We start from the raw sequence: 26,057 nt of genomic DNA on the forward strand, positions 1-26,057 counted from the left end.
CTGTTTTATAATGATTTGATCAACTTTACACTGAGTTTTTCTCCCCATTATAACGGTAGATGTGTGCATTTTTACAGTGACACCTCTGTTATTTAATGTAATTAAATAAAAAAATCCATATAAATGAGATTCATTCGTTGCCCTTTAATTAGAAGTTATAAAGTGAAAAAAGACTGAGATTTGATGACTTGATTCTATTTATTTATTTATAATAGCTATTAATTTTAATAAGCTGAACTGTTTGCTAATTTATTTGCTGCTAATGTATACTATTTATTTTTTATTTTGTAAATAATACTAATAAAGCATATTACTGACTCTTTAGCTGTTTATGAAACGGCTCCAGAAGAACATATTTAGCAATTTGGGGATTTTAGGGGGGTGGGAGTGGTTATCAATTATTATGGTGGGCATATTCCTTGTTAACATCTCAATGTTGACAAGTATGTAATATAGAGTAAAACAATTCCAAAGCTTATTGTTTTTGACATCAATTTGATCACGATTTGATATAATATGGTTTATCGACCCAGCCCTACTTCTCATTCTTTGTGTATATACCTGAATGGCTTGCACCAGTCTGTTGCTGAGCTCCAGAGCAGCAGAGGCTGTAGAGGTGCCAAACGATGCTGCCCCCCTCTGGAGGCCTCGAATAATGCGTCCATCCTTCCGGTACTGCTCAATAGGCATCCAGAACAGATCACGCACACCATGGACTGCAGAAAACAGTTTCATGTTTAGGATTAACCTCATTGATGACAATCAAAATTAAAAACAATTGGAAAATACCCTAATTCCCAAACAAAGAGTGCCAGGCACAAATGAGAAGTGACATCTCATACTCACAAAGCTGTACAACTGAATGCATGGGGCCGACACCTCCCAGAATCCCCGGCAGCTGGTTCTTCCTGATGTCTGTAAGCCACTCGTTCACAGCGTATTGAATCACCTTATCAACACCCAAAAGACTGAGACAAACATTGAGATTTAGAAGATGTATAATAATGAGGCTAATTTAAATAATGAAGAGATGTTTGTGAATGAGTGTTTATACCCGTGTCTACAGCACAATCTCTTCAGCTTCAGTTCGGAGCAATTAAGCTGAGCCAGACCAATCAGAATGCCTGCAAATGTTGCCTAGGAAAACAGAGATGATAGAACAAATCATATTCAGAAACACTGGAATAGCTTTTGCTGTTGAGTTTAAAGGTCCTCTGAGGTACATTAGATTGTGCAGCTGTGTTGCTATCTCTCACAAATACACAACTGTAGCTTCAAAATAATCCACCTCTTCCCAATAGGGAAAACCAGCAACAATCTAGAATGCATGATATGGTGTTGTGGCTTTGCAATCAAGAAATCTAATTATAATGGAAGTCAATGGGGTAAAAACAGCCCTGGACATACAGTGCATCCGGAGAGTATTTCATAGCGCTTCACTTTTTGCACATTTTTTTTTTATGTTACAGCCTTATTCCAAAATGGATTAAATTAATTTATTTCCTCAAAATTCTACACACAATACCCCATAATGACAATAGCCAAGTTTCAAGTTTAGATGTATGTGTGTGTGAGACCGAGCAAGAGCGCTCCCTTCACAGCTCTGTTGATGCAGATCTACAAACATTTCCTTTGTCTTCATGCTTGGTTTTTGCTTTGACATGCACTGTCAACCCTGGGACCTTATAGACAGGTGTATGCAGGGCTCGAAATTGCGACCATTTTGGTCACATATGCGCCCGAAAATTAATCTATGCGACCTCATAATATATATCTGGGAGCATTAGTGCGACTGCAAATAATGGTTGTAGTGCGACCTGTTTTGATTTTTTTCTAAAAACGTGCTGAATCGCTCTTTCCTGCCGATATATTGGTTCATATTAGCTGTCAATCACTCAAGGTATTCCGCTGTCAGATGACAGGGAAGGAGCTTTTATGACCACGGGAAATGCAAACGGGTGAAGAGTGTAAACAGGTTTGCAAACCCCACCTAAAGTTGAAGGCTCAGATTAGAGCAATCATGACATGTGGTGAATATTCATCCGCCAGCTAAGATCAATCGAGTACGCGCTTATTGGAGAAGCGCCCGAATCTCGATGCGTTGCATTCACTGCGTGTTCAGCGCAAATGTCCGCTAAAAGTCAAATCTAAAACTGTACATATCATCGCCAAAGAAGCTCGCCTTTACTAAGTTTACACTGAAACTACGGCTCATAACAAACAGAATCGCAAGAATCCTGCTTTGGCTGCTCATAAATTGGGTCAGCTGACTCGACTGCTTTTCCACTAACACAGAAAAATGAAGATTAGCTCAGACTGAACATTTAAATTGACACAAACTGAAACCAAAACTTTTAAAGAGTGATAAAAGTGAGACTTTACTTACTTTCTTTTGTCTATTCTTTCTTGAGGTGTATATATATATTTTTTTTTATTTAGTTACTGATGAATGTTTTGCAGCTTTCAGCCTTGAATTTCTTTATTTATTATAATCTTTTGTTTGTTTTGTAGCAGAAATATTATTTATTAAACTGACATGCATAAATAAACAGCAGTACAAAATAAATATTTCTTACTGCAATGCTTCATTTGTGTTTGATGCAAACTATACATTTATTTTTCATAAAGTAACAGACTTTTTATAGCAGATAACTCGCACTCAAGCACATTCAAGGCAGCATGATGATGAGAAATGTAATCCATTGTTACTATTGTTGTCATTTTCATCTCCATAATGTTTTATAATTATTAGACATTCATTTTGGAATTATTGCACACAAATATCAACGTCATCTCAGCTTTAGTTAGATAGTTCTTTCTGGGTTTTGTTAGTCCTAATTGATGTTGTTTTAAAATACAATAAATGCCTTAAAATACAATTTGCAGTGGTGCTCATTCATTTTTGGTGGGTGCTCCTAAATTTTTTCTGGTGCTCCTAAATTTTTGAAGTTGGGAGCACCAGTGCTACCAAGTAAAAAAGTTAATTTCGAGCCCTGTTTATGCATTTTCAAATCATGTATAATCAACTAAATTTACCACAGTTGAACTCCAATTAAGCCGCTGAAACATCTCAAGAATGATCAGTGGAAACAGAATGTACCTGAGCTCAATTAAGAGCTTCACAGCAAACGCTGTGAATACTGATGTACATGTGATTTTTCAGGTTTTTTATTTTTAATAAATTTGCAACAATTTCAAAAAATCTTTTATCACATTATCATTATGGCTTGTGTGTAGAATTTTGAGGAAATAAATTAATTTCATCCATTTTGGAATAAGGCTGTAACATAACAAAATGTGGAAAAAGCAAGCGGCAGCCTCCCGCTCTCCCTCAGGAAGCCAATACGGAAGTAACTAAAACTGCAATTCATCCGAAATTCCGCTAGTCCTGGCTGCTCCTGGCTCCAAAACAGAGCAAATTTCAATTGTGCCCACTGTTAGAATAGCCAACTTTACCGCAGAAAAAAAGGTGTTTACAGCCTGGTACAAAAAAGATTTTGGTTAATACAGCTAATATTACCCTTCATGACAACTGTGAGGGGGGTGAATTTTTTTATAACTCATCCGTTTCCTTTATATTAAGCTATATTAAGTTTGCATAATTAAGGGCGTGGTCACTTGAGTGACAGCTAGGTCTCGTTGGTCACCGTCACGTCACCTCAGCTGAACCCGGCAGATTAGCCACTGAACTCGGCATATTTATCGTATTTCTGTGTTGTTTTATGTGGCTTTACACACTCAACTGCCTTTTGGACTTGTTTCCTACAATTATTAGATGGCATGGCATGCTGAGTGAACTTAATTGTGCTCACAAACCATTCACGTGGCCTCCGTTTCCCATGTGAGTAAAGTTATATACTTATATACCATCTCTATACATGTATTTGTTTTATTTAAGATCATTTATCGTTTATATTTATATTTAGAGCTGTAATGCACTTCAGAATCTGTCAGATTGATTAGCTGTAGGCTCTAGAACAGTCATCTGAAGCGTTGTCATACAGTGTTATGCTGGATTTCATCAATAGTCTTACATTAACTAACACGGACTATATATGAAGAGTTTGGAAGTAATTCGCGTTTTTCTCCTGTTGAAAAACGTCATAAGAACAATGTTTAGTGGCTCAATGTATTACAGCAGTGTTTTTAAAAGTCTAAACACTTTATTGATATAGTGTACAACCAAGCACAAGTGGTCAGAATACAAACGAGTCACAGGTGATAAAGTATTAAGCGTTTTCCCAAAGTAAAGTGTGTCTGAACCAGGTCCAAGCTAAATGCTAGCAGGTGTCTGTAGCTCCGCTCACTCTTCGCCTCTTTGCCCTTGTTTGGTATCCCGCCATGGGTGTGATGACGCGTGAACAAAATGGCGACGGTTGGCCGCGCCTACTTGTGGCTTCTTTTGCGCTCTTCAGAAACCTATGGGTGACGTCACGGATACTACGTCCATATATTTTACAGTCTATGGGAAAAAGTGAAGCGCAATGAATACTTTCCGGATGCACTGTAACGAAAAGGTAGTCAATTTGCCCAGAGTGTATTGTTACATTTTTTTAAATGTTCAAAGCATTTTCTTAAAATATGTCAAAATAAGATGTGTCACTAACCCAAGACTTAAAATCAGCCCATAGTGGATAAAAGCAGCACACAAGGGTTAAGTTCAGCGCTCAAACTACACAACAAAATCGATTTTATGAGCACACCATCAGTCATTTTACAAAGGGGTTTACCAACCTGCTCGATAACCACACGCTTTCCGTGATAGTCCAGCCAGATTGGCACTTCAGAGGTAAAACGAAACTCTCTGAGAAAGACAGAGCAAGAGAGTATGTTATTTATGATTTCCACCTTTGATATATGGGTGAATGTGATGAGGTTTGTTCTTAGCTCGTCTACCTGAAATAGATGGGTTGGTCGGAGGAGGACGAGGAGCCGGCGGAGGACGAGCTCTGCTCACTGTAAGTTGTTTCTACAGAAGCAGCGAGATCATGACCCAACGCAGAGGCAGGATCTGTGTCGTCTGGAGCCTTCTGAGAAGCGTCAGTCCTCACTGGGGTCACACACGTGCCAATGGACAATTTAAAGTTAAAATAAATAAATGTGTACAATAATGAGCTACATTTTATTTAATTTATCACATAGGGATAGGGCTGCATAGTTTATCATTTCAGCATCAATATCGCAATGTTAACATCTGTTATAGTCACATTGCATGGTGGTCAATTTTGAGTCATGATTAGAGTTGAACATCACCAAAAATCAGAACATGTGATTTGTGGATTCTTCCTTGTTTATCGATAATATAGTAAAAGTTAATGATTTGCATGTGATCTTAAAAGGATAGTACACCCAAAACATGTAATTCTGTCATCATTTAATCACACTCGACTTGTTCCAAACCAGTATAAGTTGTTTTAATCTATTAAACATAAAGGAAGATACTTTGAAGAATGTTGGAAACCTGTAACGATTGACATCCATGGTAGGAAAATCAAATACTATAAATTTCAATGGTTACAAGTTTCCAACACTCTTCTTTTGTGTAAAACAGAATTTAAAAAACTGGTTTGAAACAAGTCAAGGGTGAATAAACAATGACGAGGTTTTCATTTTTGGGTGAACTATCCCTATGAAAGGTTTCTACAAGTTTCACAAAATCCCATTTAATACTTTTAAAGCCCTTTTCAGGAGAATTGCGAATGACATTTCAGACTTACGAAGTATGCTATCCATCTCAGATACAGAAAAGCTAGTCCATGCTTTTATGACTTCTAGGCTGGATTACTGTAATGCTCTGTTTGCTGGCTGCCCAGCATCCTCTATTAATAAACTTCAGCTAGTACATAATGTGGCTGCCAGAGTTCTTACCAGGTCTAGAAAATAGGATCACATCACCCCAATTTTATCCTCCCTACACTAGCTGCCTGTTAAGTTTCGTATTGAATTCAAAATATTGCTTCTTACCTATGCAGCTTTAAATAATCTAGCTCCTGTTTATCTAACTAACCTTCTGTCTCACTACAATCCAACTCGCTTTTTAAAGGGCCATGAAATCCCCTCGTTTCAGCAGTGTGTTTTCACACCTCTACTTTGGAAAAAGTCAGAAAAGTGGGCGTGTCCAGCTCTGTTTAGGGGGGAGTGTCGGAGGAAGAAAAGAGGCTTGGTATGGGAGTGTCTATTTGGGCGCGCTGAATTTCAGAGTCAAAACACACACCCACAGCGGACAATGTGACTGTGTTTACATGGACATCTGTAGTCGAATTATTTGCCAAATTATTAAATGGTCGACTTTAACTGCAGTTTGGCTCTTTCATTCAGGGAATTCATTAATGTCCCTCCCGACAAACGTAATATTTGATTCGAGGCGCTGCTCTAAGCGTGTATTTTTCATGCAATGTTTGATACCGCACGGCGAATGAGAGAAAAAAAAAACTCAGCATTTCCCGGAAACTTAGATACACACGGCAGGTAGCGTCAGAAAGCCGCGTGTGTTATTCCGGTCACAAAATCCAACACGAGGTTATAGTTTGGTTGTAACTGTTAGTGCTAACTATTGCACTCGGTGCAATAGTTTGTTTGATACGAATAAAATACGAACTGAATAAACAAAGAGCACTGGTCGCTCACTTACCAAATCTGTAGAGACAGGACAATCCACAGCAACTAGAGCCGCGTCTTTATTTAGAGGCGACTAAAGCGAATCTGGATCTCAGCGTTTGCAGATGAGAACAGCTCTCAGGTAAACAATAATCCTCCTTAGACACGTAAGTTATTGTTGTCGAGCGTCGCGTACACTGTAATCCACACATGAGTCTGAGCTCTCACAGAGAGAAAATGAAAACGAAACTTAACTGCAGCAAACTATAAAAGCAACACTTCAAGCTTGTTTTGCCAACACAACGTGGCGTCTTTGCCGTCTACACTGTGACTAATGAATATTAATGAAGTTGCACAATAGAGCGCGCTGATTGGTTTGAACCAAGCCTTACTCATGCATTAATGCAACACACTGTAAGACGTAATAAGACTCACTCTGGCACAGACGCCCAGTCTGCACGCTGGAATACACGCTATTATCTCATAGCCGTGACGCAGCTTCAAAAATTCATTTCAAACCGAAAGTACGAATTTGCTTGAAATAACGCAAAAACAACCAATTTACACTTTTTAGTGAAATATAGGTGTCCTAATAGTGTTTTTAGCAGTGTGGGACACATATACGACTGTCAACAGCTCAAAAAATGTGTTCTGGTGTTTCGTGACCCTTTAAGATCTCAAAACTCAGGGCTTCTGTTAGTACCTAGAATAGCAAAGTCGAGTAAAGGAGGTCGAGCCTTCTCATTTATGGCTCCTAGACTCTGGAATAGCCTTCCTGATAACGTCCAAGGCTCTGATACATTCTCGCAGTTCAAAACTAAATTAAAGACCTATCTGTTTAGTAAAGCTTACACCCAGTGCATCACTTAGCGATATGTGTGTCCCTGTGTTGGTGTAGGTTTCCTCTGGGTGCTCTGGTTTTCCCCACAGTCCAAAGACATGCACCATAGGTAAATTGGATGAACTAAATAAACTAAGTTTATGTGAATGCGAGAGTGTGTATGGATGCTTCCCAGTACTGGGTTGCGGCTGGAAGGGCATCTGCTGCATAAATCAGATGCCGGAATAGTTGGCGGTTTATTCTGCTGTGGTAATCTCTGGTAGATAAAGGACTAAGCTGAAAGAAAATGATTAAATGAAGACCCAGGCAGCACGGTGGTGCAGTGGGTAGTGCTGTCGCCTCACAGCAAGAAGGTCGCTGGTTCAAGCCTGGGCTGGGTCAGTTGGCATTTCTGTGTGGAGTTTAGGCCTGGTTTATACTTCTGCGTCAAGTGACCGGCGTAACCCACGGCGCATGCAACGCGCATAGCTGTGCATTTACACTTCTGCGCGCTGTCTCTGTCGGTCTGCATTAACACTTCCGAAACGCTAGTGGGCAGTGAGGTGTTAATGTTCCTCTGTGTCGAGTTTCTTTGCTGCTGTTTTGCTTTTCCTGAACACTTCCGGGATGTACAAGTGGCTCAAACTCGCACATTTTGAGGCAGGAACGGGCAGACGTGCAACAACTTTAACTATGAGGCAAACACAAAACAAAAATTTCCATCAGGAGCTCCTTCACGGGACTCCAAACTTGTAAACAATCGTTCCATCAGGCTCGCACCATTCACGTGGCCCCGCCCAGACTCGTCAGAGCTACCAAGCCGACCAATCACAGAGCTTGCGCTACGCGTCGTTGCGACGTGTAGTTACATTTTTTAAGAGGTGCACGTCAGCGACGGCGAAGGGCTATGCGTCAGCGCCGTAGCATACGCCGGCGTTTGACGCAGAAGTATAAATCAGCCTTTACATGTTCTCCACGTGTTCGCGTGGGTTTGCTCCGGCTGCTCCAGTTTACCTCACCAAGTCCAAACACATGCTGTAGATGAATTGTCCATAGTGTATGTGTGTAAATGAGAGTGTATGGGTGTTTCCCAGTAATTGGTTGCAGCTGGAAGGGCATCTGCTGCATAAAATATATGTTAAATAAGTTGGCGGTTCATTCCACTGTGGCGACCTTTGAATAATAAAGGGACTAAGCCAAAAAGAAAATGAATGAATGAATGAGACCCTGCAAAGGCATCTGACTGTGTGAGCAATTAAAATGAGTTTAAAGCATTCAGGTACAAGAAATTTGTAGACTTAACAAAGATGAATTATATTAAATTATGAATACAATGAAGATCACAACTTTTTTTTTTTTTTTACATTTGATTAATCTATTTCTGTACCTGTATACAGTTAGACTTTTCCGAAAACCATAAAGAACTGTTTATTTTATTTGTAGTTTTGCTCGATTGTATTATTCTATGCTTATAATTTGTTTATTATACGCAGACACACTCCCTGAAAAATCCTTTCAATCAACCTATATGAAGAATTCCTTCCAAAGAGAGCTTTTCAAGACAGCTGGTGAAAATAGATTCATATCTCAATAAATATCACAGCAAAACAACACAGTCCTACACAGAGAGCAGTCTTACCCTCAGCTGCAGGGTCCACAGGCAGGTATGGAGTAACTCCTGCAGCCATGTTACTGAAAAAGTCCTTCAAGAAGAAAAGGGCATCCTGGGAAACGAAAACAAGCAGGTCTGTGGTTTGTACTAAAAGGAATATGAAACACTGTTTGCCCTAAACTGAAAAATGGTTATAAAAATGCATACCTGGTCAATGTTGAGTCGCAGGGGTAACAGGCTGATTCTCAGACAGCATTCTGGTCCACCCAGACCAGATTCAGGCATCACCTGCAGCGCTTTCACCGTCAACTACAATACAGCACAACCAATATTGGATAACAAAAGATACAACCACAGAGTTACTGGCTGTGTCCTAAATGGCTGATTTCCCTACTATACAGTATGTGAGAAAGAGTATGTTTTCATTGTATTGGAAAAACAGTATGTGAGAAGTACCCAGATGATCTACTACTTCCGAGATTCTGTAGTATGCATTCAATGGACGCCAGTGTGCAAATTTGGCCAGGATGCCGGGGTTAAACCTCGAATCTTTTCGAAGGTCACCCTGGGATTTTTAACAACCACAGAGCGTCAGGACCCTCAGTTTCACGTCTCATCCGAAACACGGCACTCACTGAACTGTATAGAGTCCTCTTCTCTATACAGGGGCGTTAGAACCCACACAGACCTGAAAATGAATGCCCCCTGCTGGCCTCACTAACACCACTTCCGGCAGCAACCTAGCTTTCCCATGTAGTCTCCCATTCTATTCTGGCATATTCAATTCAATTCAATTCAGCTTTATTTGTATAGCGCTTTTACAATGTAGATTGTGTCAAAGCAGCTTCACATAAATGGTCATAGTAACTGGAACAGTGTGGTTCAGGTTTTAGTGTTTAAGTTCAGTTCAGTTCAGTTTAGCTCAGTTCAGTGTGATTTAATCATTACTGAGAGTTCAAACACTGAAGAGCAAATTCATCGATGCGTAGCTCTACCAATCCTGAACCATGCGAGGCAGTGGCGACAGCGGAGAGGGAAAAAAAACTTCACCTGATGGGAGTGAAGAAAAAAAAACCTTGAGAGAACCAGACTCAGTTGGGCACGACCATTTTAATTTCTCCGCTGGCCAAAAGTCTTGTGCAGAGCTTCATTCGCCGTGGCATATGTTTTATGCAGACACACTACGGTCAATTTAGTTAATCTAATTCACCTAAATCCCATGTCTTTGGACTGCAGGGCAAACCAGAGCACCCGGAGGAAACCTATGCGAACATGGGAAAAACATGCACATATACCAGTGGGACTCGAACCAGCAACCTTCTTGTGTGAGGCGACAGTGCTAACTATTGAGCCACCGTGCTGCCTCTCTACCCATCAACCAAACTTAACCTCATAATCCCACCATCATCCCTTACCAACTGCTTTTCTGACATTAAATCCTGGCTCACCTCAAACTTCCTGAAATTAAACGATAATAAAACTGAACGTCTTCTCGAACATGGACCTTCAGCATGCACTGGGGCGGTTTACTGCCGAGTGTAACATGGCTGGGATAAGACTCAGCACTTCCAAGTTGGAGGCAATGGTGCTCCACCATAAAAGGTGGTTTGCCATTTCCAGGTTGGAGGAAAGTACCTACCCTAGGTGTAGGAGTTTAAGTATCTCTAGGTTTTGTTCACGAGTGAGGGAAGGATGGAACATGAGATTGATTACCGGAGTAGTGCAGTGGCAGCAGTAATGCGGTCGATGTACCGGACCGTTGTGGTAAAGAAGAAGATGAGCCGAAAGGCAAAGCTTTCGATTTACCGGTCAATCTACGTTCCTTCTTTTATCTATGCTCATGAGCTTTGGGTCATGACCGAAAGGACAAGATCTCGGATATAAGCAGCCAAAATTAGTTCCCCTCGAAGGTGGCAGGGCACACTCTTATGGATTGGGTGAGGAGCTCTGACACCCTGGAGAAGCTCGGAGTATAGCCGCTGCTCCTCCACATCGAGAGAAGTCAGCTGAGGTGGCTCGGGCATTCAGATGCTTCCTAGAAGCCAACCTAGGGAGGAGTTAGAAGCATGTCCCACTGGGAGGAGGCCTCGGGGAAGACCTAGGACACGCTGGAGGGACTATGTCTCTCGGCTGGCCTGGGAACTCCTCGGGATCCCCCCGGAGGAGCTGGAGGAAGTATCTGGGGAGAGGGAAGTCTGGGGTTCTCTTCTGAGACTGCTGCCCCAGCAACTCAGAAAAGCGGCAGAAAATAAATGAATGAATGATTCTGTTATCGCCCCCTACCATCAGGTTAAGAGCCTGGGGGGGTCAATCTTCGACAGCACCCTTTCTTTCACTTTACATGTTAATAAAGTCACCCAGTCTGCTTATTTCCACCTTCCAACTGATATTCTTGTTCATAGTCCAATCACATCCTGTTTAGACTACTGCTATTCCCTTCTTTTTGCACTTGTCACATATTTATTTTATAGTCTATAAACTGACTGTCCTTGCTTTCATGTACGCTGACCTTGAGTGTCAAGAAAGGCGTCTTTAAATAAAATGCATCATCATAGTCACAATCATACTATACAGAACATACTTTTCAAATGGTCGTGTAGTAAATTCAAACGTAGTATCTATACGAGTAGTGGGGGATTTTAAGTGCACCCATTGTTTTTATTTTGAATCCCTCACTTTAACTCACCATGTTGGAGTGGGCTCTACGTGGCATGCTCTCACTGGTGTAAAGGTACAGGAACTTGTTGATCTGAGAGGAAGCCAGACGGTCTCGCACCTCCAGCTCCTGGACGATAAACACCTGGCGGGAGATAGGCTGCTCTACGAGACCTGCCGGTTCTGTATCCGGACCTGCAGCAGAAGGCGTGACCACCGGGTACATCTCATGCTGGAAACTGACCTGAAGAAAAAGAATGAAATGAACAAAAAAGCTTACTAAAACTAAGGGCTCCTACACACCTGGACGCTTTTTGGTTGTGTTTATCGTCAACGTTTTACGAGATGTTTTTCCGTATTTAAACCCAAGAGATTTTCACTGGCGTCAAGCAGAAGAGGATGCAAAATCACTCCTTGACGTTAGATGGGGCTACACAACTTTAAGGGCCTACTCACACTATGCCGTCCGTACCGTGTTGAGGCCCGTTTCCCGGATCGTTTGAGAAGTGTGAGTGCGCTGAATCGGGCTCAAGCACGGTTCACTTGGCCGGCCCTGGCCCGGTTGGAAGAGGTGTGCCTGAGCGCGGTTCACTTGGGCTTTGGCACGGTACGCTTGTGTGTGAGTGCAAAACACGCCAAAGCCCAAAACTGAAAGCGAGACGTGACTTTTAAGGGAATGTTTCATATAGATTTATTAATCATTCTTACTGTTCAGTGAACGCAAACTGCCGTAGTTTATTAAAGACGCGAACTCCTCACAGCACGACAGCTGCACACCTTCAGCAGACCTCCTCAATTCTGCAGCACGAGGGCTTTATGATTGTTTATGAGCGCCAAACGTGGCAGATCTGTTCAGCGAAATATCTGACTGCGTGTCACACAACCCTAAGGATTGTTTGGCGAAATATTTGACTGCATGTCACTGCATAACAAACGACTGAAACGATATAACTAGAGAAATCTCCACTGTGCTGCTGAGTGAGAGAGCGCTTCTCACTGAACATGACGCAAGCGTGCCGAGGCCCATTTGTGGTGTGAGTGCGGGCCGTGGGGGGAGACGGGAGGGGGGACAAGCATGCTTTGGCCCGGTTCAAGGCAACTGTACCTAGTGTGAGTACGACCTAAGCTTCTGACACCAGCTTATAACACAGAAGAAGAGGAAGAGGGGAAGTTTACACGCTTGTTGTTAAAGTTACAACAGCTCCACGTTTATATCGCCTCTGGGCATCATCTTCAATGTGCGCTCATTGACAGTTTTGCGCTTGAGCGCCTCCAAGTGCCGTTTACTGTAACTTCAGCAGCTCCGTGCACAGGAACAAAAGTGCCAATCTGATTGGTGGAGAAGGTTTTGACGTGGCGCTTCAAAACAAAAAAAAAATGAGCATGAGGCGTTTTTTTTTTTTTAATTATGCTTTTGCGGCTGCCGTTTTGCGCGTTGGTGTGCACGATCACATTGAAACCTTTTATTTAGTCACGAGCCGTTGAACGCAAGCAAAAAACGTCTCAGTGTGCATAGACCTTAAGGTTTAAACTATAAGCCAAATATCTTTGCAATATACCTTTGTCAGTTGTATCTCCATGAGCAGTGTGTGTTGACGGCCACTTCCTCCAACCCACCGCCAGGAGTTCTGGGGCCGCGAGGGACCTGCTGAACGGGATGGAGAACCACGAGCTCCGGGGGCAGCAGTACGAACTCTGATAGACAAGAAAATCATACATCAAAGAGTCATGAACCCAGAAAATACGCACAGTCGTGTTTCACTTTCAACATAAAAAGCAAAGTTAAACAATGCTGTGCACTAATGGTCAGAGAGTTGGACTTATAATCATATTATTTAAAAATGTGTGCATTTACTTATTTCAGTGTGCAGAGCTCTGTATTATTCAGATTGTAGGTGTAATAGTATACAGTTAAAGACAAAATAATTAGCCCTGCTGTGAATTTCTTATTCTTTTTCAAATATTTCCCCAAATGATGTTTAACAGAGCAAGGAATTTTTCACAGCATGTCTGATAATATTTCTTCTTCTGGAGAAAGTCTTTTTATTTTATTTTGGCTAAAATAAATCAGTTTTTAAGTTTTTAAAAAACATTTTAAGGTCAATATTATAAGCCCGCTTCAGCTATATATGCATTTGATTGTCTACAGAGCAAACCACTGTTATACAACTGCCTAATTACCCTAACTTGCCCAGTTAACCTAGTTAAATGTCACTTTAAGCTGAATACTAGTATCTTGAAAAATATCTAGTCAAATATTATGTACTGTAATCATGGAAAAGATAAAATAAATCTGTTATTAGAAATTAGTTATTAAAACTATTATGTTTAGACACGCGTTGAAAAACATTTTCATTCCGCTAAACAGAAATTGTGGGAAAAATATACAGGGGGGATAATAATTCAGGAGGGCTAATAATTCTAATAATAATTCTAAGTCATTTTTCCTGATATACTTTAAATGTAAATCAAGGAATTACATTTTTTTATTAAATATTAGCTAACATTGCAGTTAGACAAGTCGAAAAATATAAATGGAAAGTCCAATGGAATGTAAAAAATGCAATCGTTGTCGAATGTCCAACGACAAGGGGTTTTGGGGTGAGTAAATACAGTGGTGGAATTAAGTATTGAACATGTCTTGTTTTTACTTGGGAATAATATTTTTGAAGGAGCTGTTGACATGGAATTGAACCAGACGTCTCTCAAATAAGGGTCACATGCATTGCCCATGTGTGAGTTTTTCACAAACTTCAACATGGTTCTGTTGGTCTTGTCTATCAGTTTTTAGTTAGTATTTTCTATTGGATTTAGGTCAGGTGATTGGCTGGGCCATTCCACAGCTTGCTTTTTTTTCTCTGAAAGCATTTGAGAGTTTCCTTGGCTGTGTTTTGGATTATTGTCTAGCTGAAAGGTCCACCCTGGTTTCATCTTCATCATCCTGCTAATGTAAATGTTGGACTGAAGCACTGAATATTAATTTACAATGACGAAGGGCAGAGGATTGCTGAAAAACTACTGAGAGATTTCAGCTGCTGTCTGGGCTTTCACCGCCTTTCTACACCTCCCTTTCTTCATATGTTCAATACTTTTTCCATACTTTATTTTATTTTATTACACAACACTTCATTTGTAAACGAATAAGATTTGTTTTCTTTTCTTACATGGATTTCTTTATTAAAAACATCTGGTAAAAGAATCAAGTCCACGGCACCTTTAGAAATATGTTTTCTGAGAAAAATATTGACGTGTTCAATAATTATTTCCCCCACTGTAAATAGTAACTGTATTTGTGCTTTTTGGAAAACTACACTTTCAAGGTTTAACAGAAACAAACTGGAAGGGAGAGAGGGAATATGTAGGACAGAATTTACTCCCCATCCATACTTTAACCTATAGTTTTCCCAGAGCTTCCGCTGGACTTACTTATGGCTGTGTGGTGTGTGGGCTGAGCTGGGTTTGCCACCAAAGTCTTTGCCACCATACAGATGCCAGACGACAGACACTTCACGGAGCACCACTCTGTTCTGAGGCACTGGAAAGCGGGTTGGGGCACGCAGCAGATCTGAACTGCCCCGCGGCCAGGAGTAATATCCATCCCGCACCTTGATAGGGCCCTGGGAGAGAACAGTCACTACAGGCTCACCGTCTCTAGGCTTTTACAAAGAAAGAGAGAGAAAGACGATTAATAACATCAGTGATGCTCTTACAAACACCACACACAATAGACATGCACATGCACACTATGGATTCTAAGTTGGTATAAATTAAAGTACACATGCAATCATTTGATTTTGTTAGCTCATATTGCTATTTTTTGTGGTGATCAATTCATCTGTGCATGTCATTAAGAAAAACAAAATAGTTTGCCCTTCTCTGAAAATGCACTTCCTGAAAATCCACTCTCTCCAAACCCTTTCCTGATTTTTCTGAATGAATCCAAAAAACAAGCCATGAACACTGTTTTCTCATTTAATATTCAGTTTCCCTAGGAACTGCGTCACAATACAAAAACAGCAGGTTCCGATTCATGAGGACTTTAAGCCTAAATTGTTGATTGTTAAATTTACTGTTTATTACTATTGTTTTATCCTAATATTTTGAATGCTAAATATACTACTAAATATTCTTTTTATCATCATCACTACTACTATGTCATTTGTCATTTCATATGTTCTGTTTAATGTAAACATCACAAATGCTTTGAGATTACAGTTGAAGTCAGAATTATTAGACCCCCCCCCTTCAATTTTTTATTTCTTTTTAAATATTTCCCAAATGATGTTTAACAGAGCAAGGAAATTTTCACAGTATGTCTGATAATATTTTTTCTTCTGGAGAAAGTCTTATTTGTTTTATTTTGGCGAGAATAAAAGCAGTTTTTTAATTTTTTAAAAACCATTTTAAGGTCAAAATTATTACACCCTTTAAGCTATATATTTTTTTGATAGTCTACAGAACAAACCGTCGCTATACAATAACTTTCCTAATTACCCTGACACGCCAAGTTAACCTAATTAACCTAGTTAAGCCTCTAAATGTCTCTTTAAGCTGTATAGAAGTGTCTTGAAAAATGTCTAGTCAAATATTATTTACTGTTATCATGGCTAAGATAAAATGAACAAGGGGCTTAATAATTCTGACTTTAACTGTACGTAACACTTGACATGCCAATAAAAGAAAGTATGAATTGAATTAGAGAGAGAGTCTGCAGTCTCTTTTTAAATATTTAGTCAATAATTATGATTTTTTAAAGACAAGTTTGAATTAATGTTTCAATACCACGTATTCATTTCAGTGCATTTACATTATTCAATGTTTTTAAACAATAAGGAATGATATCACTCATTTTTTTTTAAACTTGCCTATCACCACATATTGGCATAAAGTAACAATGTATGTCAATTTATGTACTCTACTCATGTATTTTGCAGTTTATAAATGCAAATAATAATATAATAAAATATTAATAAAATATGCTATAATATGCACAGTCCAAAGCGCAGGGCACAAAAGCATTAAGGACATGTCCAAATCCACTTTTGCTATTTTAAGGATGGAAAAATCCGCTCTGCGCTTGGTCTAACAGGGTTGTGCTTATTCTCTTAATGAGTTATGGGTGTGTTTTGAGCATATTGTGCATTAAATTAAATTCCCTTTAAGAGTCAGTTATGTCGTGGCATTTGCTATTTACATAGCGGACTTTGTAAGTGGAAAAACTGAAGAATTCACTAGCAAGAAAACAGTTAAACAGATCATCTGCAGTGCGAGGAAAAAAGAACAAGCCTCCTCCATTCGGCCTCTTTCCTTTCTTTTTACATAACTTTTTACTTTACTCATTTACTTTTCGTGGAGTGATTTTCCACCGTTTCCTTACTCCCACTAGCCTACACAATTAATTTTGTTTCAAGATTTGTTTCAAAACTATTTCTAAATTCAGTTCTAATTTCTAGCAACGAATAAATGAACAATAGTAATGAAGTGCAGACAAAAAACTGAGTTATATCCAAACACGCGTCTTATTATTATGCCCCATATGGTGATGCAGATGTCTCCAAAACCTGACAGATCTAAACATGTTTTAATTAAAACGAATATAAATATGCATATAATATATAATACTACTACTAATAATAACATTATACAAATGCAATAATAATCATGAATAAACTGAAAAAGCCCCCCGAGATGAAGGAGGGATGTAGGCAGTGGGTTTTAATAATTCTATAGAAAATAATAATTTTTGTAACATTTTAATCCTTCTTTTTCAGTTTCTCAAAATAGCAACGCACCAGTGATGCGCCTTAACACACCTCCTTTTTAGACCAGCACACCCATGAGTCCAGAAAGTGGCACAAATGGATTTGCTATTTAAACAACGTGGCGCAAAATGTGAAAATTGAGATTGTGCTGGCCTGAAAATAGCAACAAATTGCTCTAAACACGTCTTGTGCATACCTGCCCGGGAGTCTCCTGTATTTCAGACCCATCTCTCATTTTGTTCTGTCTCCCTGAAAACTCCTGGAATTTTCACCCCAGCAACCCCTCCTACAACCGGTCCACAGTCTTAAGTTTGCGTAACCACCTACCCCCTGCTCCTCAGTCTTCAGTTTGTGCCACAAATCTTTGGACAGTGGGGAAAACCGAAGCACCTGAAGGAAACCTACGCGTATGCAGGGAGAACATGCAAACTCCGCACAGAAATGCCAACTGACCCAGCCGAGGCTCAAACCAGCACACTTCTTGCTGTGAGGCGACAGCACTACCTACTGCACCACTATGTCACCTAATTGTTTTTAAATAATTTTTACATTTTTTTTAAATGGAAGCATAGCTATTGACTATACAGGTCAAAAATAATTTATTTTAGACAGAGTTGGTGGATGTCTGAAATGAGACATTTTAAAAAATCCAACACTGATACATACCGGTATGCCCATCCCAGGAGCCTCTAGGATGCAGAAGTCATCGTTGTCGGTGGAACATTCCGAGCCTTCGTCTGACATCATATCTGCATGAGCCTCCATAGCGGTGCTCACCAGTCCATCAATATCAGACTCCTCCCCTTCTAGAACAGAGGGGCGGAGCTTGGGGGCTTCATCCGGGAACAGATAGACTGAGACAGGTGACGCTCGACGGATGGACGGAGAACCTGCTCATCAAATACACAGGCATATATAATCATTAATCATGCTGGGTTTCACACAATCAAATTTGTGTTGGGACAACATGAAGGAATTAAGTTCACTTATTGGTTTTTACAAATTGAAGCGGATTAAACATAAAACAATTAAGTTGTCCCAAAATAAAACTCAAGAATTGTGTTGTTTTAGCTCATTTTAAATAAGCAGTTTAACCAAACAGCAAACTTATTTTTTTGAGTGTATTCTGTTCAGGGCTGGCTTAATACGCTGTTTTTAAAGGAACTGATTTTTTTTTTAAATTGGTGTTTAACAAGACAATACATCATAGTATACCATACAACAAAGGAAAAAATACAGATTGTCTTATTTTTCTTATTTTCCCACTATCCCCTTAAAATAAAATTATTTAAATGTATGAAATAAAAACAAACATATCCTCTAAAAGAAATAATAATAATAATACATTTAAAATAAAATACAAAAATTAAAAGAAATTAAAAAAATATATAATAATAAATTACCAAGTTTATGATAAGAGCTAAAAAAATAATAATAATAACAATAACATTTTTTTAAAAATTTAAATTAAATATCAGTGGTTTAATATGACTCTATTAATAAGCACCGTCATCGATGTAAACATCACACTTGTTTTTATCCGCTCTGTCTTGTTTCCAGGCAGACTGGTTTAGATTGCTAATTGTTCTACACTCAACTGCAATAAATCCTCTTTATTTAAACCAGTCAGAGGACAACTTCAAATCTGCTGTGTGTTTCCAGAAAAAACGAGCCATATGCATCAGACGTTTAGCCACAAGTTTTTGGCTGGTCATAGTACTTTCTTCCTATTATGGATGGCAATATTTTGCCTCATTTTAAACAGAAGAAAGAAATTCATAGCCGTTTAAAATCTAAAATATAGCTGAAAATATATTTGAACATACATATTTATGTACATATAATTCCAATGACTGAAAAATAAATAAATAAATAAATATATAATTTATTATATATTTATAATTTATATTTTATATAAAGCATTAATAATTGTTAAAAACAAAAATAAAATAATTAAAAATTTATAAATGAATATAAATATATACAAACACTTTAAATATATATAGAATATATTTTTTAATAAAAATAAATAAATTTAATATAACAATATATAATATGTTGCATATAAAGGGCGACAGTAGGTAGCAGAATCGCCCCACAGCAAGAAGGTAATTGATTAGAGCCTCGGCTGGGTTAGTTAGCATTTCTGTGTGTAGTTTGCATGTTCTCCCTGTGTTCGCGTGGGTTGCTCTGGTTTCCCCCACATGTCCAAAGACATGCGCTGTAGGTAAATTGAAAAAGCTAAATTTTCCGTAGTGTATGAGTGTGAATGAGTGCATTTGGGTGTTTCCCAGTGATGGGTTGCAGCTTGAAGGGCATAAGCTGCGTAAAACATATGCTGGATAAGCTGGCAGTTCATTCCGTTGTGGCGACCTCAGATTAATAAAGGGACTAACTCAGAAAGAAAATGAATAAATAAATGTTGCAGATATGACATATTTTATATATGTAAAATCCAAAAATTTGTATGCCATATATGTTCTTTGCATAAATTGCCATATCGTCACCTTAGAATTATAAGGTTCTATCTGACATTTTTGTCAAAATTAAGTTATTGACATATTCTTATTAAATGACAACTTATTTACATAATGGAATGTTTTTTTTTTATAAGTAAACTATTGCTTGGATCAATAAAGAACTGCCAAAAATCTAACCAGAATCTTGGGTGTCTTCTTGTAGAATTCTCTCGGTGTCAATCAAAGCATCTGTGAGGTCGTATTGGTTAATCTCTGCGGTCTCGGCTGGTGGGCAGGACGGAAGGGAGGCAGGACTTTCTGACAGCTAGAGCACAGAACATTTTGAGTTGAATATAAACAAGGATAAAAAAAGCTGCACAACGATTTTAAAAGACAGCTCTTACCGGAAGTTTCTGACCGGCAATTTCTGTGGGGGACGTGTGGCGAGGAGGAGGGTGTAGATCACCTAGTGAAACCAGGTACTGCAGCATGTTAACCAGAGCAGCGCACGAGTCCGCACAGGTGTGTACGTGAACCACATTATTAGAACACCGCAGCTCAAACAGTGGCTGAGTCTGGAAATGTTCATTAAGAAAAGAAGATAGTTAATAACAAGGAGAGATAGAATGATGGACAGCAACAAAATCTGGCTAACATTAATTTAAAAACCCATTTATGTTAATACGTTTATGTTCATTGATAAAGATTTGACAATGACATGCTTATTACAAAAAATATTGGTTTCACCTAGCAGTTTAATTTAAAAATAGTTCAAAGAGTTAAGTTAAACTTTTTCAACACAACATTGCAATATCTTTTTTACTTTATTAATCTTTATTTTATTTGTTTATTGAATTACTGATTATTTATTAAAAAAACAAACCAAAAACATTGTTTATTATTATAAAACTGTAACTTAGTTAAATAATTATTTATATATTCACACATTAGCTTTCCTGACATGGCTTATCATACAATTAGTACCTAGATATTTATCTATCTATATATATACATACATATACATATTAGTGCAGTCAAAATTAGTGCGTTAACGCATGCGATTAATTTGAAATAATTAACGCGTTAAAAAAATTAACGCAATTAACGCAGTTGCAGTTTTTTTATTTCCGGTTGTGATCGACGTGTGTTCAACATGCAAAGAAATATAGATAAGACCAAGTAAGCACTTTTTGAAGGCAAGTTTCAGTTTAAAACAATTAAAGTCGCATCACCAGGCTCTCCAGCATTTTCTCCAAAGTTTCATGCAATTCTCAGGAGTTCCATTTTTAACTTTTGACTTTTGTTTTAATGGATGGCGAACGAAAAAAAAAACCTCTGCATTTCGTGACTTGGTGTTCCTTTAAGGTAATCAAAAATCACTGTTTACATTGTAGACTTTTAATAAGAGTATTATCTTAATCATAATAAAATCAGAGTATTGGTGTCCATGTAAATGTACTCAGAAACTGCCAGGTGAAGTCGTAAAGACATTTGTAAAGCGTCTGCTTCACATTGTGTCAGAAATCTTGTGAAATACAGCCATACTATAAAACGCTTAGTTTCAGCAAATTTTATTAACGCGATCATGCGTGTTGAATCTGAAGGGAGTCGCTCCGGCTGCCCTGTCCTGCGCGCGTTGTGTGTATGAGTGTGTGTGTCTGTGTGTGTTTCTTAGCAACAAACCTGCCTAAACGTCGTTGTCCGTAGCCACCAAATCAAAAAGTTACGAACTGCCGTGAGATTGCGTTGCACTCTCAGCTCACATCATTTAAAAGAAAAGGTCCACATTATCCCCCGATAATGTTAACAGACTGGACTGTTTTAGCAACTGACTGAATGTAAAGGAGGACTAAGCAAAATTGTTTCTACGTTATAATTAATGTTCTCAACTCACAGCAATACACATTTGCAATGAGTGCAATTGTCTGTATTTAATATTTTATTGTTATTATAATTTTCCAATTTCCATATCTGCAATGCCTGTATTTTGGCATTTTTTTGCAGTCCACTTAGACTCCACCTTGGCAATCATTTTGTTCTTTATAGGCATTGATTGTTTTGAAATTCAAATGGTATTATCATGCCTGTGTTTTGATTTCTGTAATAAATATGGCTGTCAAGCCAGGATCTTGATGGTTTATTTTGGGTTTGTTGTTTACATGAAGAAATCTGTGTTACAAGTTAAACAAAAATTCTATTAAACAATTATATTTTGAATCTAAGTAATTATTGTCTGGCGTTTACATTAATTTTACATTTGAAAAGCCAAAACTACAAGTTTCAGTCTTTTAAATGTGATTAATTGCGATTAATAGCGATTAATAAAAAAAAAAAAGTGTGATTAATTAGTTAATTTTTTGGAATCGATTGACAGCACTAATATATATATATATATATATATATATATATATATATATATATATATATATATATATATATATATATATAAATATATAATATATATATATATATATATATATATATATATATATATATATATATATATATATATATATAGGCGAGGCAGTGGCGCAGTAGATAGTGCTGTCGCCTCACAGCAAGAAGGTCGCTGGGTTGCAGGTTCGAACCTCCGCTCAATTGATGTTTCTGTGTGGAGTTTGCATGTTCTCCCTGCCTTCGCGTAGGTTTCCTCTGGGTGCTCCGGTTTTCCCCACAGTCCAAAGACATGTGGTACAGGTGAATTGGGTAGGCTAAATTGTCCTTAGCGTATGAGTATGAGTGTGTGTGTGAATGTTTCCCAGAGATGGGTTGCGTCTGGAAGGGCATCCGCTGCGTAAAAACTTGCTGGATAAGTTGGCGGTTCATTCCGCTGTGGCGACCCCGGATTAATAAAGGGACTAAGCCGACAAGAAAATTATATATAAATCAAAAAGAAATAGAGGTCAACTATGCATTTACCCATGTAAACCTACATAAAATATTAAACTACAAACACACTGTAAATATATTTCTAAAAATAATACAATTCAAATCCTTTAGAATTAGGTAGTAACTGTTAACATGAAACTTACCAATTTACTTGAGTCACTTCCTTTCCAAGTCGTTATGGCCAGTTCCAGTAAATCAATGTCTAACACGCACACATAGTCTGACACACACACACACACACACACACACACACACACACACAAACAATGATGAAAGGAACCTCACATTTAGGAAAATGCAGTTATTCTGATATTGAAAGCTATGATTGTTTAATACCTCGCCTCAAATCCACTGTGTCACTTTCACATTTATCAGACAGGTATAAAGCAGAGTCATCTAAGATAAACCTGAAGTAAGATTTGACATTTGTTAGGTTCAATCAAAAAATCTCAGCATGACACTTAATAATAATCCCACTACGATCAACAGTACCTGAGGTGAAAGGTTGCGGTGTCTACAATGATGTTGCTGGATAAAGAAAAGGACTCGGCCGTAAACAGAACTCGCAGAGGAAGATAAAGAGGCCTACAGCGGAAAAAAAAAAAATAGAAAGTTGACATAATGATGAACCAAAATGAGTTTTGAGACTACACCAGACATTGACTGTACCTGTAGTCCACTGCACAGGTGGCCAGGTGAGTGTGGAGAACGGTGATGACGGCAGGCGGGGTGTAGCCTAAAATGTCGTCATCGATGACATCAAGGAAATCAACAATCTGGTTTGAAAAAAACACAGTTTTGAAGGGTAACTGAAATTGAAAACCATTCATGGGTTCTCTTCTACTTACAAATAAAGAGAAATACTTAGAAATATGTTTTCAAAAACTATAATTGTAGCTTAAGACTTCTTACAAAAACAAAAACTGCAAAACAGAATAAACATAAGGCAGACATTCACCACAGATCCCTCCACCGCTTTTAAAGTTCATACCTGCTCATGCCAGCTATGATTGGTCAACGCCATGTGATGTCGCAAAGTAGCACCATGGAGTCGCAGGGCAACCAGAAACTCCTGCAAAGAAATGACCAAAAACTCAGCACACGTACAGGTGACAAACAACAATCGCCTCGTAATCAACATAGAAGAGGTCAAATTAAGTCAAGACATTTAAACGCATCAATTTTTAAAAAATGTTTTAAAAAGGCTTTAAAGAAAACCTTTTTTTAAAGCTTTTTATTTATGATTATTATGATTTTATTATTATGAATCTTTTTTTCCCACATAATAACCCCCTCCCCAACAATTTAACATCTTACAGATTGGGAAATTGAGAAAAATAGTAATTGATATATCTTTAGTCAGTGTTTCTCAACTGGAGTGTGTGATCAAAAAAACAACAAAAGTTTAATATTTAACTTATTTTGCTTATATGAGACTTTTATTTTAAAATACGCGTGCCGAAGTATGCTAATGAGACTTTTACTTTGCCAGTAACCTGGGTTAAGCGCTTTTGGCGCACTGCAATGCAAAAACCGGCGCGTTTTAAGGTCTGTTTTCTTTTAAAATCAGCGACCTCCACTGGCTGAGTGATATCCGATATAAAGTGAGCCTCAGATTGTACAAGAGGCACTGCATTAAACTACATTTGCCCGCGCCATGTCTTTATAATATGAGCATTTATTTGACGCCAGTATATTTAATGGAGCTTCTGCGCTAGCCCACAGATTCTGACGGGCGCGAGCGAGTAAGGCTTAAAACCTCAGTGTGTCATATGTAGTGAGGTGCTTTCACGAGAGAAATGAAACCTAAATTAAAACCACATTTAGAAACCAAACATCCCAGTGGCAAGGAAAAACATGTGGACTATTTTCTAAGACGACTCTAATAGCTGAGGGCATCACAAAAGTGCCGAACATATTCATGTTCAAAACAAGTACAAGTACATCTTACTGTGCTCACCGTGTAGCAAAGGCCAAGAAAGCCCACACAAAAGCAGAACAGCAAATAACTGCTGATTATTATAAAATGGTTATGATTGTTTTAATAATTTTACTTCAGTTTGCTGGTTTCTGTTCAGTTCAAGCAGATCAGTGTTAATGTTTTATAAACAGTTCAGTTTAGTTAATGGTAACTTAAAGGGTCACGAAACACCAGAACACATTTTGTGAGCTGTTGACAGTCGTATATGTGTCCCACACTGCTAAAAACACTATTAGGACACCTATATTTCCCTAAAAAGTGTAAATTGGTTGTTTTTGCGTTATTTCAAGCAAATTCGTACTTCCGGTTTGAAACGAATTTTTGAAGCTGCGTCACGGTCATGACATAATAGCGTGTATTCCAGGGTGCAGACTGGACATTTGTGCCAGAGTGTGTCTTATTACGTCTTACAGCCTGCTGCATTAATGCATGAGAAAGGCTTGGTTCAAACCAATCAGCGTGCTCTATTGTGCAACTTCATTAATATTCATTACTGTCATAGTGTTCAGACGGCAGAGACGCCACGTTGTGTTGGCAAAACAAGCGTGAAGTGTTGCTTTTATAGTTTGCTGCAGTTAAGTTTCGTTTTCCTTTTCTCTCTGTGAGAGCTCAGACTCACGCGTGGATTAACAGTGTACGCGACGCGCGACAACAATAACTTACGTGTCTAAGGAGGATTATTGTTTACCTGAGAGCTGTTCTCATCTGCAAACGCTGAGATTCGGATTCGCTTGTAGTCTTCTCTTAATAAAGACGCGGCTCTAGTTGCTGTGGATTGTCCTGACTCTACAGATTTGGTAAGTGAGCGACCAGTGCTCTTTGTTTATTCAGTTCGTATTTTATTCGTATCGAACAAACTATTGCACCGAGTGTAAACAAGTTAGCTTTACAACCAAACTATAACCTCATGTAGGATTTTGTGACCGGAATAACACACGCGGCTTTCTGACACTACCTGCCGTGTGCATCTAAGTTTCCGGGAAATGTTGAGTTTTTTTTCTCTCATTTGCCGTGCGGTATCAAACATTGCATGAAAATACACGCTTAGAGCAGATCCTCGAATCAAATATCTCGTTTGTGGCGAGGGACATGAATGAATTCCCTGAATGAAAGAGCCAAACTGCAGTTAAAGTCTAAAAATAATTCGACTACAGATGTCCATGTAAACAGTCCCTTTCTCCCCTGTTGGGTGTGTGTTTTGACTCTGAAATTCAGCGCGCCCAAATAGACACTCCCACACCAAGCCTCTTTTCTTCCTCCGACACTCCCCACTAAACAGAGC

At 38.6% G+C, this 26,057-nt stretch overlaps 1 protein-coding gene across 10 annotated transcripts in view; it reads right to left on the bottom strand.

The window, feature by feature from the left end:
- Positions 1-26,057, bottom strand: part of atg2a (autophagy related 2A) — a 76,694-nt gene that overhangs the window by 6,152 nt on the left and 44,485 nt on the right. For all 10 annotated transcript variants that reach the window (XR_015507014.2, XR_015507013.2, XR_015507012.2 and 7 more), the window contains exons 23-40: positions 23,786-23,866; positions 23,464-23,570; positions 23,287-23,379; positions 23,131-23,201; positions 22,938-23,014; positions 20,310-20,480; positions 20,104-20,230; positions 18,113-18,336; positions 15,111-15,340; positions 13,244-13,379; positions 11,716-11,928; positions 9,237-9,338; positions 9,057-9,141; positions 4,897-5,050; positions 4,735-4,804; positions 1,055-1,137; positions 847-968; positions 562-716 (exon numbers count right to left, since the gene is read on the bottom strand). Coding sequence is in view for 2 of the 10 variants with exons in the window: in XM_087280992.2 (XP_087137118.1) it covers positions 562-716; positions 847-968; positions 1,055-1,137; positions 4,735-4,804; positions 4,897-5,050; positions 9,057-9,141; positions 9,237-9,338; positions 11,716-11,928; positions 13,244-13,379; positions 15,111-15,340; positions 18,113-18,336; positions 20,104-20,230; positions 20,310-20,480; positions 22,938-23,014; positions 23,131-23,201; positions 23,287-23,379; positions 23,464-23,570; positions 23,786-23,866 (2,301 nt within the window). In the remaining 8 variants the exon portion in view is untranslated. The remainder of the gene's footprint in view (positions 1-561; positions 717-846; positions 969-1,054; positions 1,138-4,734; positions 4,805-4,896; positions 5,051-9,056; positions 9,142-9,236; positions 9,339-11,715; positions 11,929-13,243; positions 13,380-15,110; positions 15,341-18,112; positions 18,337-20,103; positions 20,231-20,309; positions 20,481-22,937; positions 23,015-23,130; positions 23,202-23,286; positions 23,380-23,463; positions 23,571-23,785; positions 23,867-26,057) is intronic.

The sequence above is a fragment of the Danio rerio genome, chromosome 14, assembly GCF_052040795.2.
Source record: "Danio rerio strain M-AB ecotype USA chromosome 14, GRCz13ab, whole genome shotgun sequence".
Lineage (NCBI taxonomy): Eukaryota > Metazoa > Chordata > Actinopteri > Cypriniformes > Danionidae > Danio > Danio rerio.